The 13,083-nt window shown below is 41.0% G+C and overlaps 2 protein-coding genes across 10 annotated transcripts in view; both read left to right on the top strand.

Annotated features, from left to right (window-relative positions):
• LOC116412040 (alpha-2-macroglobulin-like protein 1) overlaps positions 1 to 5,943 on the top strand; it is a 32,577-nt gene extending 26,634 nt beyond the window's left edge. For both annotated transcript variants that reach the window (XM_031905391.1, XM_031905392.1), the window contains 4 exons: positions 1,738 to 1,821; positions 3,878 to 4,054; positions 4,232 to 4,313; positions 5,754 to 5,943. In XM_031905391.1, coding sequence (XP_031761251.1) covers positions 1,738 to 1,821; positions 3,878 to 4,054; positions 4,232 to 4,313; positions 5,754 to 5,928 — 518 coding nt within the window. In that variant the 3' untranslated portion in view covers positions 5,929 to 5,943. The remainder of the gene's footprint in view (positions 1 to 1,737; positions 1,822 to 3,877; positions 4,055 to 4,231; positions 4,314 to 5,753) is intronic.
• a2ml1 (alpha-2-macroglobulin-like 1) overlaps positions 1 to 13,083 on the top strand; it is a 214,001-nt gene that overhangs the window by 90,394 nt on the left and 110,524 nt on the right. The window contains exons 30-34 of one of the 8 annotated variants that reach the window (XM_031904779.1): positions 9,338 to 9,553; positions 9,628 to 9,752; positions 10,153 to 10,243; positions 11,602 to 11,673; positions 11,792 to 11,894. The exons of 6 other annotated variants lie outside the window; for them this stretch is intronic. In XM_031904779.1, the coding sequence (XP_031760639.1) occupies positions 9,338 to 9,553; positions 9,628 to 9,752; positions 10,153 to 10,243; positions 11,602 to 11,673; positions 11,792 to 11,894 (607 nt within the window). The remainder of the gene's footprint in view (positions 1 to 9,337; positions 9,554 to 9,627; positions 9,753 to 10,152; positions 10,244 to 11,601; positions 11,674 to 11,791; positions 11,895 to 13,083) is intronic. One more of the 8 variants, XM_031904783.1, reaches the window with a different exon arrangement.

Genomic DNA, 13,083 nt, shown 5'->3' with positions numbered 1-13,083 from the left:
TCAGTGCCAAGGTACAGAGACACTGATAGGTGAAGATCTCTTATCCATGTGGATGGTCAAATGAGACAACTTGTGACAAGACAGATCCTTATAGGATGCCGTAGGATCCATGACTTACACAAAGGTTCCCATGAAGATCTATAGAGACCAAAGACATCAAGACACCAAGATGGCAGCCATTGCCAGTGCATATACTGTATGGGCAACCTTTAGTACTATCTTGTACCTGGAAGTTCCAGCAGCACCTTCAGGGCCAACCATTGGAGAGTAAACAAGGGAGGAATTGTGTAAATAGGGAGGAGCTACAAGCAAACCAGGAAGCAGATTCATGGTCAAAACCAGATAGTCAGGAGATGGGCCGAGGTCAGGACAGGAAGCAGATTCATGGTCAAAACGAGATAGTCAGGAGATTGGCCGAGGTCCGGACAGGAAGCAGATTCATGGTCAAAACGAGATAGTCAGGAGATGGGCCGAGGTCAGGACAGGAAGCAGATTCATGGTCAAAACGAGATAGTCAGGAGATTGGCCGAGGTCAGGACAGGAAGCAGATTCATGGTCAAAACCAGATAGTCAGGAGATGGGCCGAGGTCAGGACAGGAAGCAGATTCATGGTCAAAACGAGATAGTCAGGAGATTGGCCGAGGTCCGGACAGGAAGCAGATTCATGGTCAAAATTAGATAGTCAGGAGATAGGCCAAGGTCCGGACAGGAAGCAGATTCATGGTCAAAACGAGATAGTCAGGAGATGGGCCGAGGTCCGGACAGGAAGCAGATTCATGGTTAAGACGAGATAGTCAGGAGATCGGCCGAGGTCCAGACAGGAAGCAGATTCATGGTCAAAACGAGATAGTCAGGAGATGGGCCGAGGTCAGGACAGGAAGCAGATTCATGGTCAAAACGAGATACTCAGGAGATGGGCCGAGGTCCGGACAGGAAGAAGATTCATGGTCAAAACGAGATAGTCAGGAGATAGGCCGAGGTCCGGACAGGAAGCAGATTCATGGTCAAAACGAGATAGTCAGGAGATGGGCCGAGGTCAGGACAGGAAGCAGATTCATGGTCAAAACGAGATACTCAGGAGATGGGCCGAGGTCCGGACAGGAAGCAGATTCATGGTCAAAACGAGATACTCAGGAGATGGGCCGAGGTCCGGACAGGAAGCAGATTCATGGTCAAAACGAGATGCTCAGGAGATGGGTCGAGGTCCGGACAGGAAGAAGATTCATGCTCAAAACGAGATAGTCAGGAGATGGGCCGAGGTCCGGACAGGAAGAAGATTCATGGTCAAAACGAGATAGTCAGGAGATGGGCCGAGGTCCGGACAGGAAGCAGAAGACAGAAGACAAACCAAAGTCTCACGAAAAGTTCAAAATCAGAAGAAGCAGAAGGCAAGGGGACAATTTTTTTTTTACTCTACAAATTCGACTAAACTCATTTCCTTGAATGTCTAACATTTACTAAAAAATCTGATTGGAAAATTCAGTGCAAAAAATTTTCTTGAGTTCACCAGTGTCAAAAATCTCAAACCTTTCTGGGCAAAAGAAGGATCTTCCGGAAAGTAAAGGGACATCTGCCATTGGCTTCTATTCAGCAAGTTATAGCTGGGGAATTGTCACATTTGGATTTTTAGCCCTTACGACACATAGTAAATCTCGAAAAATGTGTGTTTTTTGCCTCACCAGAATAGTACCGAGACCTGAGAACATTTCACTGATGTTCTGTTTCCTTCTGTTCTAGAACGTGCTAAGACCAAGGTGATTTCCCTGAAAGTTCCTAAAAATATCCGGAAGGGTTCTGAGAGGGCGTATGTAACAGTGCTGGGTAAGGGAAACCTTGTTTTATTTTATTTCTTGTATATATTTACTGTAATATAGTTACTATATACTTACTATATACTTACTGTGATATACTTACTATATACTTACTGTGATATACTTACTATATACTTACTGTGATACACTTACTATATACTTACTGTGATACACTTACTATATACTAACTGTGATATACTTACTATATACTTACTATATACTTACTGTGATATACTAACTATATACTTACTGTGATATACTTACTGTGACATACTTACTGTGATATACTTACTGTGATATACTTACTATATATTTACTGTGATACACTTACTATATACTTACTGTGATACACTTACTATATACTTACTGTGATACACTTACTATATATTTACTGTGATACACTTACTATATACTTACTGTGATACACTTACTATATACTTACTGTGATACACTTACTATATACTTACTATATACTTACTGTGATATACTAACTATATACTTACTGTGAGATACTTACTGTGACATACTTACTGTATATACTTACTGTTGATATACTTGACTATAACTACTGCTTAATATACTTTACTATATATTTACTGTGATACACATTACTATATACTTACTGTGATACACTTACTATAATACTTACTGTGATACACTTACTATATACTTACTATATACTTACTGTGATATTACTAACTATTATACTTTACTGTGATATACTTACTATATACTTACTATACTTACTGTGATATACTTACTATATACTTAATGTGATACTTACTTATATACTACTTATATATACTTACTGTGTGATATACTTACTGTGATATACTTACTGTGATATACTTACTGTGATATACTTACTGTGATATACTTACTATATACTTACTGTGATATACTTACTATATACTTACTGTGATATACTTACTATATACTTACTGTGATATACTTACTTTATACTTACTATATGCTTACTGTGATATACTAACTATATACTTACTGTGATATACTAACTATATACTTACTATATACTTACTGTGATATACTTACTATATACTTACTGTGATATACTTACTGTGATATACTTACTATATACTTACTATATACTTACTGTGATATACTTACTATATACTTACTGTGATATACTAACTATATACTTACTGTGATATACTTACTATATACTTACTGTGATATACTAACTATATACTTACTGTGACATACTTACTGTGATATACTTACTGTGATATACTTACTATATACTTACTGTGATATACTTACTTTATACTTACTATATACTTACTGTGATATACTAACTATATACTTACTGTGATATACTAACTATATACTTACTATATACTTACTGTGATATACTTACTATATACTTACTGTGATATACTTACTATATACTTACTGTGATATACTTACTATATACTTACTGTGATATACTTACTATATACTTACTATATACTTACTGTGATATACTTACTATATACTTACTATATACTTACTGTGATACACTTACTATATACTTACTATATACTTACTGTGATATACTAACTATATACTTACTGTGATATACTTACTATATACTTACTGTGATACACTTACTATATACTTACTGTGATATACTTACTATATACTTACCGTGATATACTTACTATATACTTACTGTGATACACTTACTATATACTTACTATATACTTACTGTGATATGCTAACTATATACTTACTGTGATATACTTACTATATACTTACTGTGATATACTTACTATATACTTACTGTGATACACTTACTATATACTTACTGTGATACACTTACTATATACTTACTGTGATATACTTACTATATACTTACTGTGATATACTTACTATATACTTACTGTGATACACTTACTATATACTTACTATATACTTACTGTGATATATTAACTATATACTTACTGTGATATACTTACTATATACTTACTGTGATATACTTACTATATACTTACTATATACTTACTGTCCTATACTTACTATTATTATTTGCACATCTCGGCTCCATTTTACATTATTTCCTACAGGAGACCTGATGGGAACAGCCATGCAGAACCTGGACCGGCTCCTGGCCATGCCGTATGGATGTGGGGAGCAGAACATGGTTCTCTTTGCCCCCAATATCTTCATTCTTCAGTATCTGGAAAACACTCTCCAACTGACTCCTGAGATCCAGAGCAAAGCCAAACGGTTCCTTGAAAGCGGTGAGGGATCTGGATCTCTTGTTTGTTTCTGTTATTTCTCCGTGTGTGGCGGAACCCTTACCCCCAGGCACAAAATAGGCAAATGGTACAGTTATTATTGCGCAGTTTGTTTCTCCCTCTTTACCTGGCGCAATAGTACATACAATGTGGCCATATGAGCTGTGATGTCTCACTCAGGGTACCAACGGCAACTCACATACAGACGTTACGACGGGTCCTACAGCGCATTTAGGGCATGGGTCCCACAGGCAAACGCATGGTGAGTCATTAGATTTATTAGCGAGGGGTCGGATTTATTGCTGAGGGATCACATGGTATTTATAGCGATATACAGTATATAGTGAATGATGTCGATCCACAGATCAAGTTGTCTATTTAAATGGGCTGTTCACCTTTGAGTTAACATTTAGTATGATGTAGAGAGTAATATCCTGAGACAATTTGCAATTGGTCTTCATTTTTTAATTATGTTAGGTTTTTTTTTTCTGCAGCTATCTGGTTGCTAGGACCCATATCACCATAGCAACCAGGATGTGGTTAAAATGAAAGTCTGAGATATGAATAGGGGAGGGGCAGAATAGAAGGATAAGTGATATAAAGTAACAATAACAATAAAACTGGAGCCTCACAGAGCAATAGGGTTTGGCTGCCGGGGTCAGTGACCCCCATTTGAAAGCTGCAAAGAGTCAGAAGAAGAAGGCAAATAGATCAAAAACTATAAAAAACAAATAACAAAGACCAATTGAAAAGTTGCTTAGAATTGGCCTTTCTATAAAGTTAACTTAAAGCTGAACCACCCATTTAACTGGAGGCTTCCATGGGATATTTAAGGCCTCCATAAAAAAGTTCTTACTACAGTTCCATTCCTTATAGAGGATCTCTGGGGCCACTGAAACCCAATCAGCCCAGGGCATGGTGATGCAAAGCCATTTCTGACATATACATTGGGGCTATGGGGGATTTTATGTGCAGGGGGTTCACAAGAAAGGTGGGGGTGCTCCATCACACCTGCTTGCATGAGTTTGTGCTTACATTCAGTTCCTGGTTGGTTGGATGGTTGGTTGGATTGTTGGTTGGATGGATGGTTGCATGGATGGTAGGTTGGATGGTTGGTTGAATGGATGGTTGGTTGCTTGGATGGATGGTTGGTTAGTTGGTTGGATGAATGGATAGATGAATGGATGGATGGATAGTTGGTTGGATGGTTGGTTGAATGATTGGTTGGTTAGTTGGTTGGATGGATGGTTGGTTGCTTGGTTGGTTGGATGGATGGTTGTTTGAATGAATGGTTGGTTGGATGGTTGGTTGTTTGCTTTGGTGGTTGGTTGGTTGGTTTAGTTGGTTGGTTGATTAGTTGGATGATTGGTTGGTTGGTTTCCCAAGCATAATGATGTCCATGCAATTATTATATGCCCCAAAGTATAGACAGACCTGAAAGCAGTCAATTATCAATAATTTATCAATAATATTAATGGCGACACCCACAGAGGTGCAAGTAGAGACTTTTAAGGTGATGTGTAAGAGGAATCTTTCATTATGAATCATAAACTTTGGTGGAAAGTTTCCATATTGATCTCTTTGATGGGGTATCTATGGTCCCCATTCTCTCTAATGGGCTGGGGCTGCTGCCGACCCTACTTGTGGCAGAGACATAATCCTGACAATTTTCCCTTCCCGGTGTTCCCTACTCCCCACGTAGGCTGACTGCGTTTGTAGTGAAGTCCTTCAGCAAGGCTCATCCCTACATCTTCATAGATGGAGACCAACTAAGCCAATCTCTCACTTGGCTTAAAGATCATCGCAAAAGGAACGGCTGCTTCCAGAGTGTGGGGAAACTCTTCAACAATGCTATGAAGGTACCTCCTGGCCAGTAAACATGGCTACTGCTCATTAACTTTAGTAGTCATTACCCAGCAGGCCCAACGTATGAAGAACATAAACATTCAATGTATGGGCTCAACTACTTTTTGTCTTATAGGGGGAGTGGAAGATGATGAACTATCACTCTCTGCTTACATCACCATTGCTCTAATGGAAGCCGGTCTGCCGAAAACGGTGAGCAAAGTGGTTATGGCTACATAATATAAACTATAGTTAGTAGTAGAGAACATGCACATTGTTCCAGTGCAGGGCAACTGCATTGTATTATAATTCCCCTAATACCCTTCCAGCAGAAATCCATTTCTTCCTGTAGGACCCAGTGGTGGCAGATGCTTTATCCTGCCTGAGGAAGGCTGCAAAGATGTGAGCAGTGTGTACACCCAGGCTCTACTGGCCTACACTTTCACTCTGAGTAACGATACTGAACTCAGGGAGATGCTGCTGGGCTAAACTGGAGGAGAAGGCTGTGAGGAAAGGTACGGAACTTGTGTCATGTGGTGAATTACAGCCGAAATAACGGACTGATTCCATTAAAGAACATTTAGTACTTGTTACAAGGGAATCTATGTGATTCCACCTCCTTCCAAGCCATTGGTCCTTTTGGTCAGCCAGTAAAACTGGAGCTCTCAATGACAAAATTAATTTTTCAGTCTGAGGGCAAAGCCACCATTATGGGCCTTATTTACCACTGCCCGATCCAAGTATTAGAGCTTTAACGGATAGAAAATTACTGGGTTAATTTTTGCCCCCAAGTGCAGTGAGCGAAGTGCAATTCCAAGAGAGCAATGACCATATTCTTTCCTGACAATGCAGCGAGATTGAATAAATGACCCCCACTGTGTCAATCCATTCAAAAAGATCACTTTCACCCCTTTATTAATTATAATGAACACCAAGGTATATTGTACCATTATAGTCAGTGCTGCCACTGTTATGAATGAAGTTTCCTATGCCATGATCCTTGCACCCAGATCTGAGGGACAATACTGCAGTAAAGCAATAACTACTATTATTATTGTTTTTTATCCTTAGATGGGCAGCTCCACTGGGAGCTTAAATCTGCTTTTCAGGCCTCTGCCCTCCCATACTGGCACCGGGCTCCCTCAGCCGAGGTGGAGTTAACCTCCTATGTGCTGCTGGCCCTTCTCTCTGGCCCCAACAAGGACCTGGGCAAAGCTTCTGAGAAGTCAACTGGCTGAGCAAGCAGCAAAATCCTCATGGGGGGTTCTTCTTCTACTCAGGTAACTGGAAGGAGACAATAGGTGGGAGTGGGAAGTACTGTAGGTGACACTGGGAAGAGGTTGGTACTGGGAATAGCACAGAAGGGAGTACAAGGAATAATAAAGGAGTACAGGTTCTGAAGGTGATACAGAGGAGACTTCAGATGACATAAACGGAGACTGTTGGGTACATTAAGGACACTTTGTGCCAGACTTAATTAGATGAGACTTCTCCCTATGCAAGTCCAGATTGGCCCATAGAGCCAGATGCAATCCAACGAGAAAAACGTATCTCACTGTTTATCCCATGAGAACTCTATTCTATAACTCTATGGGGAAAAGCTGGAGCTCAATTAGTAGAATCTCACCCATAAGTTTTCATGTGATAAACCATAAGAATTAAGTTTTCTGATAAAAATCAATGTGGCCCTTTTGTAACATTACTGAAGTGGCACTGAATGGCACTGATGGGGGACGTACTGAAGGTGGCACTGATGGAGTGGGACGTACTGAAGGTGGCACTTGATGGAGTGGACGGACTGAAGGTGGCACTGATGGAGTGGGACGGACTGAAGGTGGCATTGATGGAGTGGGGACGTACTGAAGGTGGCACTGATGGAGTGGGACGTACTGAAGGTGGCATTGATGGAGTGGGACGTACTGAAGGTGGCATTGGATGGAGTGGGACGTACTGAAGGTGGCATTGATGGAGTGCAACGTACTGAAGGTGGCACTGATGGAGTGGGACGTACTGAAGGTGGCACTGATGGAGTGGGACGTACTGAAGGTGGCACTGATGGAGTGGGACGTACTGAAGGTGGCCACTGATGGAGTGTGATGTACTGAAGGTGGCACTGATGGAGTGGGACATACTGAAGGTGGCACTGATGGAGTGGGACGTACTGAAGGTGGCACTGATGGAGTGGGACGTACTGAAGGTGGCACTGATGGAGTGTGATGTACTGAAGGTGGCACTGATGGAGTGGGACGTACTGAAGGTGGCACTGATGGAGTGGGACGTACTGAAGGTGGCACTGATGGAGTGTGATGTACTGAAGGTGGCACTGATGGAGTGGGACGTACTGAAAGTGGCACTGATGGAGTGGGACGTACTGAAGGTGGCACTGATGGAGTGGGACGTACTGAAGGTGGCACTGATGGAGTGTGACATACTGAAGGTGGCACTGATGGAGTGGGACGTACTGAAGGTGGCACTGATGGAGTGGGACGTACTGAAGGTGGCACTGATGGAGTGTGACATACTGAAGGTGGCACTGATGGAGTGGGACGTAACTGAAGGTGGCACTGATGGAGTGGGACGTACTGAAGGTGGCACTGATGGAGTGTGACATACTGAAGGTGGCAACTGATTGGAGTGGGACGTACTGAAGGTGGCATTGATGGAGTGGGACGTACTGAAGGTGGCAATTGATGGAGTGGGACGTACTGAAGTGGCACTGATGGAGTGGGACGTACTGAAGGTGGCACTGATGGAGTGGGACGTACTGAAGGTGGCACTGATGGAGTGGGACGTTACTGAAGGTGGCACTGATGGAGTGGACGTACTGAAGGTGGCACTGATGGAGTGTGACATACTGAAGGTTTGCACTGATTGAGTGGGACGTACTGAAGGTGGCACTAATGGAGTGGACGTACTGAAGGTGGCACTGATGGAGGTGACGTCTGAGGTGGCACTGATGGGTGGACGTACTGAAGGTGGCACTGATGGAGTGGGACGTACTGAAGGTGGCACTGATGGAGTGGGACTACTGAAGGTGCACTGATGGAGAAAGGCTTGTCTCATTCAGTTCCTGAGTTCCCCTAGAGCCCCATGCAACTCAATGAGTAAAATGTAAATATGAACAGCTCTACAGTATAATGTCCTTTTTAGGTCATGCCATCTACTGTGGCTTCCAACATGGACCTATATCTTCTGCAGTAGAACAATACGTTCCTTTTACAGTAACCAAACCTGCTTCCCTTACAAGTGAATGCACACCTGCTACTTGCCCAGGTTTTCCCAGGTCGGGCCAGAATTTGGCCGGTGCTTACTATATATTGGGTTGGATTGTGCTGGATCTAGATAGGACTGAGCTTTGTATGTGTGAGCTGGAGATGTTTCTAAATGTTTCCTGATTTCAATTCAGCCTTCTGTGTTATTACTTTCTCCTTCATCTCACAGGACACGGTTGTAGCTCTACAGGCTGTTGCTGAGTATGCCGAGGCCACATTCTCTGACAAGGGAGATGTCACAGTCACAGTCACTTCCAAGACTGGGTTCCATCAACAGTTCCATGTGGATCAGACTAACCGGCTCCTGCTACAGAAAGCCTCACTGCCAGATATCCCTGGGGAGTACTCTCTGTCAGCCACTGGGAGCGGCTGTGTTTATGTACAGGTGAGGGGACACTCACTCTCTTACTATTCCTCAATCTGATAGATTCCCAGTCTGATTCAGTTCTCGTCCCACAGACTGTCCTGAGATACAACATTCCCCCACCTAGAAGTGACGCCACCTTCTCAGTACGAGTGGAGACCCAACCACAGCAATGTCCCCAGGAGCCAATGAAACAGATGCACATAGACATTTATATTCAGTGATTATTCTCTTTTATTCCAATATATTCCACCATTGTGTTTCCCTACTGCTCTAGTACAGAAGCTCACACATTATCTCGTCTTCTCTCATTCTCTGGCTTCTGACCATAACCCATAGCAACCAATAAGATGTTTGCTTTTAAACAGGTGACCAGAAAATGCTACCTGCTGATTGGTTGCTATGGGTTGCTGCTCCTGGGCAAACTTACTGCCTTTTATTACATTACCCTTTTTGTGTTGAGCTCAGTATAAGGTAAGCGATTACAAACACTGGGGGGAGGGGGTTGCCTAACATTTTGGCACCCCCTAGTGATTGTTATATATATATAATATATATTTGTATGTTCCCCTAAGATTGCATGAAATGGGCAGAATGAGTCCCTGCTTCTCTTCTTGCAGATACACAGGGTCTCGGGAAAAATCCAACATGGCTCTGGTTGAGGTCAAGATGCTCTCAGGCTTTATCCCTGATAAGAAAAGTATTGACCAGGTGAGTGACTGCCCCGCAGAACAGGGATATGTGACTTTCCAAAGCCTTGGTTTTTACTCCATGGATTGGCGTCAGCCTATTATAGCTGATATATATGCTTTAATCCTACTCATATGACAAATATGATGCCATTTATAAATATATAATATACAGTTGGGTCATTTCCCTATGAGACCAAATTGTAAATTATATCCTTATAAACGGTGCTTAGTGATGTCATCAGTTATAATCGGAGCTTAGTGATGTAATTTCGGTCACATGACTCACTAAAACTTGTATATTATAATAAATAATAAAGGATATTAGAAGTTACCTCGGCCTCTTGCTTTTATATGGTCATGGAAATCCTCAGTGACTTATAATATCCCTATATGTTACAATAGGGGGTACTTTAATCACTATATATTATAAGGAACCCCTCGGGGGCTTATAATATCCCTATATGTTACAATAGGGGGTACTTTATTCACTATATATTATAAGGAACTCCTCGGGGGCTTATAATATCCCTATATGTTACAATAGGGGGTACTTTATTCACTATATATTATAAGGAACCCCTCGGGGGCTTATAATATCCCTATATGTTACAATAGGGGGTACTTTATTCACTATATATTATAAGGAACCCCTCGGGGGCTTATAATATCCCTATATGTTACAATAGGGGGTACTTTATTCACTATATATTATAAGGAACCCCTCGGGGGCTTATAATATCCCTATATGTTACAATAGGGGGTACTTTATTCACTATATATTATAAGGAACTCCTAGGGGCTTATAATATCCCTATATGTTACAATAGGGGGCACTTTATTCACTATATATTATAAGGAACTCCTCGGGGGCTTATAATATCCCTATATGTTACAATAGGGGGCACTTTATTCACTATATATTATAAGGAACTCCTCGGGGGCTTATAATATCCCTATATGTTACAATAGGGGGCACTTTATTCACTATATATTATAAGGAACTCCTCGGGGGCTTATAATATCCCTATATGTTACAATAGGGGGTACTTTATTCACTATATATTATAAGGAACTCCTCGGGGGCTTATAATATCCCTATATGTTACAATAGGGGGCACTTTATTCACTATATATTATAAGGAACTCCTCGGGGCTTATAATATCCCTATATGTTACAATAGGGGGCACTTTATTCACTATATATTATACAGGCTATTCCTGGCTCTTGTGTATTACTAGAGAAAGCCTCCCCTTTTCTTTTGCCAATGACTTCTCAACATCTAAGATACCAAGTTGGGAGCCAGACACAGACATTTTTTTTGGACTCTTTTATGTGTGTTTTGGACTTTGATCTCAGACTTGTTTTCCTTTTCCCAGGTCATCAGATGGAACAACTTTATAATGTGGAGTGAGACCCAAACTGACATAGTGACATTCTACTTAAGCGAGGTGGGTCACTTTGGTCTCCATGTCTCATGTCTCAGCATCTTTTTTCTACATGTACTTATATCCTATTAAGTATGTTTTTAAAGAAGACAGAACTGGTTTTTCTCCCCCCTTCTCCTAGTTAGGACGTCATCCAATTAATTTCTCCTTCATGGTGGAACAAGAGATTCTGGTGAAGAATCTTAGACCAGCCATAGTGAAAGTCTATGATTATTATGAGCCAGGTAAGGGGCTTCTCTCTAATTAGAAAATCCAATGTGACTTGAAACTGGCAAGTGGGGCAGAAGGGAATACTTAGAGAACATTAAAAAATATATATATATATCCAACCATTATTCTTAACACCATCATTCGTTTGGGGTTTTAAAGCAATGCTATGTATGTATATGAGGACATTTTGGATTAGGAAGGCTTTCATATTGTATTGTAAGGCTTCAGGCAACAATGTTTGCTCTAGTCCTGTAACACACAGCTACCAATCAGATGGGTTATTTCATCATTTTGTTCACTGATTGGTTGCTATGGGCTATATGGCTAGTCAAGGTTTCCTTGTGTACAATGCACCAGGAAGTGCTAGGAAGGAGTTTGGTATTATAGGAGATGAGGAGATAAACAGAAGAGAAGGTCCATGTATTGTTGTCAGTGAATGGGCGGAGTAGTCGCCTTCCACAAATGTTCTATCTCTGAGCCACATTCAATTGGATGAGAAGTTTATCTCCTGATTTATCTCCAGATTGTCCCATAGAGCCAGATGCAATTCAGCGCCATGTATCTCACATGAAAACTCTATTAAAGTCATGGAACTGAATAAGGAGAAAAGTTTCTTCAGATCAAATTGAGTCTCGTCCATAAGTGACAAACAATAAAATAACATTTTCTCATTCAATTAAATCTGTTACATCTAAAACCACGCGATGGCCATTTGATTAGCGTATATATACTCCAGCATAAGCAGAGTTTGTCAGCACTCAAAATGTGCTGAAAAAAGAATCCTCGGCTTATACTCGAGTCGATTGGTAAGGGCAGCGTAGGGTTACATGTGCGCTCTGCTCATTCGTGCAATATATGCTTTTTATTAGGGCACCATATGCCATTGGCCTATGGGAGCAGCCCTTCCCTGTCTAGAAGACTTTTCCTAAATAAAGAATAGGACAAAATACAAGATTACTAAATAACTCTCTCTAAAAGCAAAGCACCAGGACAAAATGGTAGTAATTACCTGAGGTGAGTATAGACTTCTGCCCATTTTTATAGCTGAACTTAGCAACATAAAGAAGTGTTTTATATGGGATTTCGCAAAGACACAAAGACCATTTTGCACCCTTACTAATGCATTGCCAATAATCTCATTGCTAGCTAACATATAGAGATTAATGTACAGTTATTGCTTGCCATTTTTACACTGTTTACTCT

The sequence above is a fragment of the Xenopus tropicalis genome, chromosome 7, assembly GCF_000004195.4.
Source record: "Xenopus tropicalis strain Nigerian chromosome 7, UCB_Xtro_10.0, whole genome shotgun sequence".
In the NCBI taxonomy this organism is placed as follows: Eukaryota; Metazoa; Chordata; class Amphibia; order Anura; family Pipidae; genus Xenopus; species Xenopus tropicalis.
The sequence above is the reverse complement of the archived record's forward strand: the minus strand, read 5'-3'. Positions and strand labels throughout refer to the sequence as shown.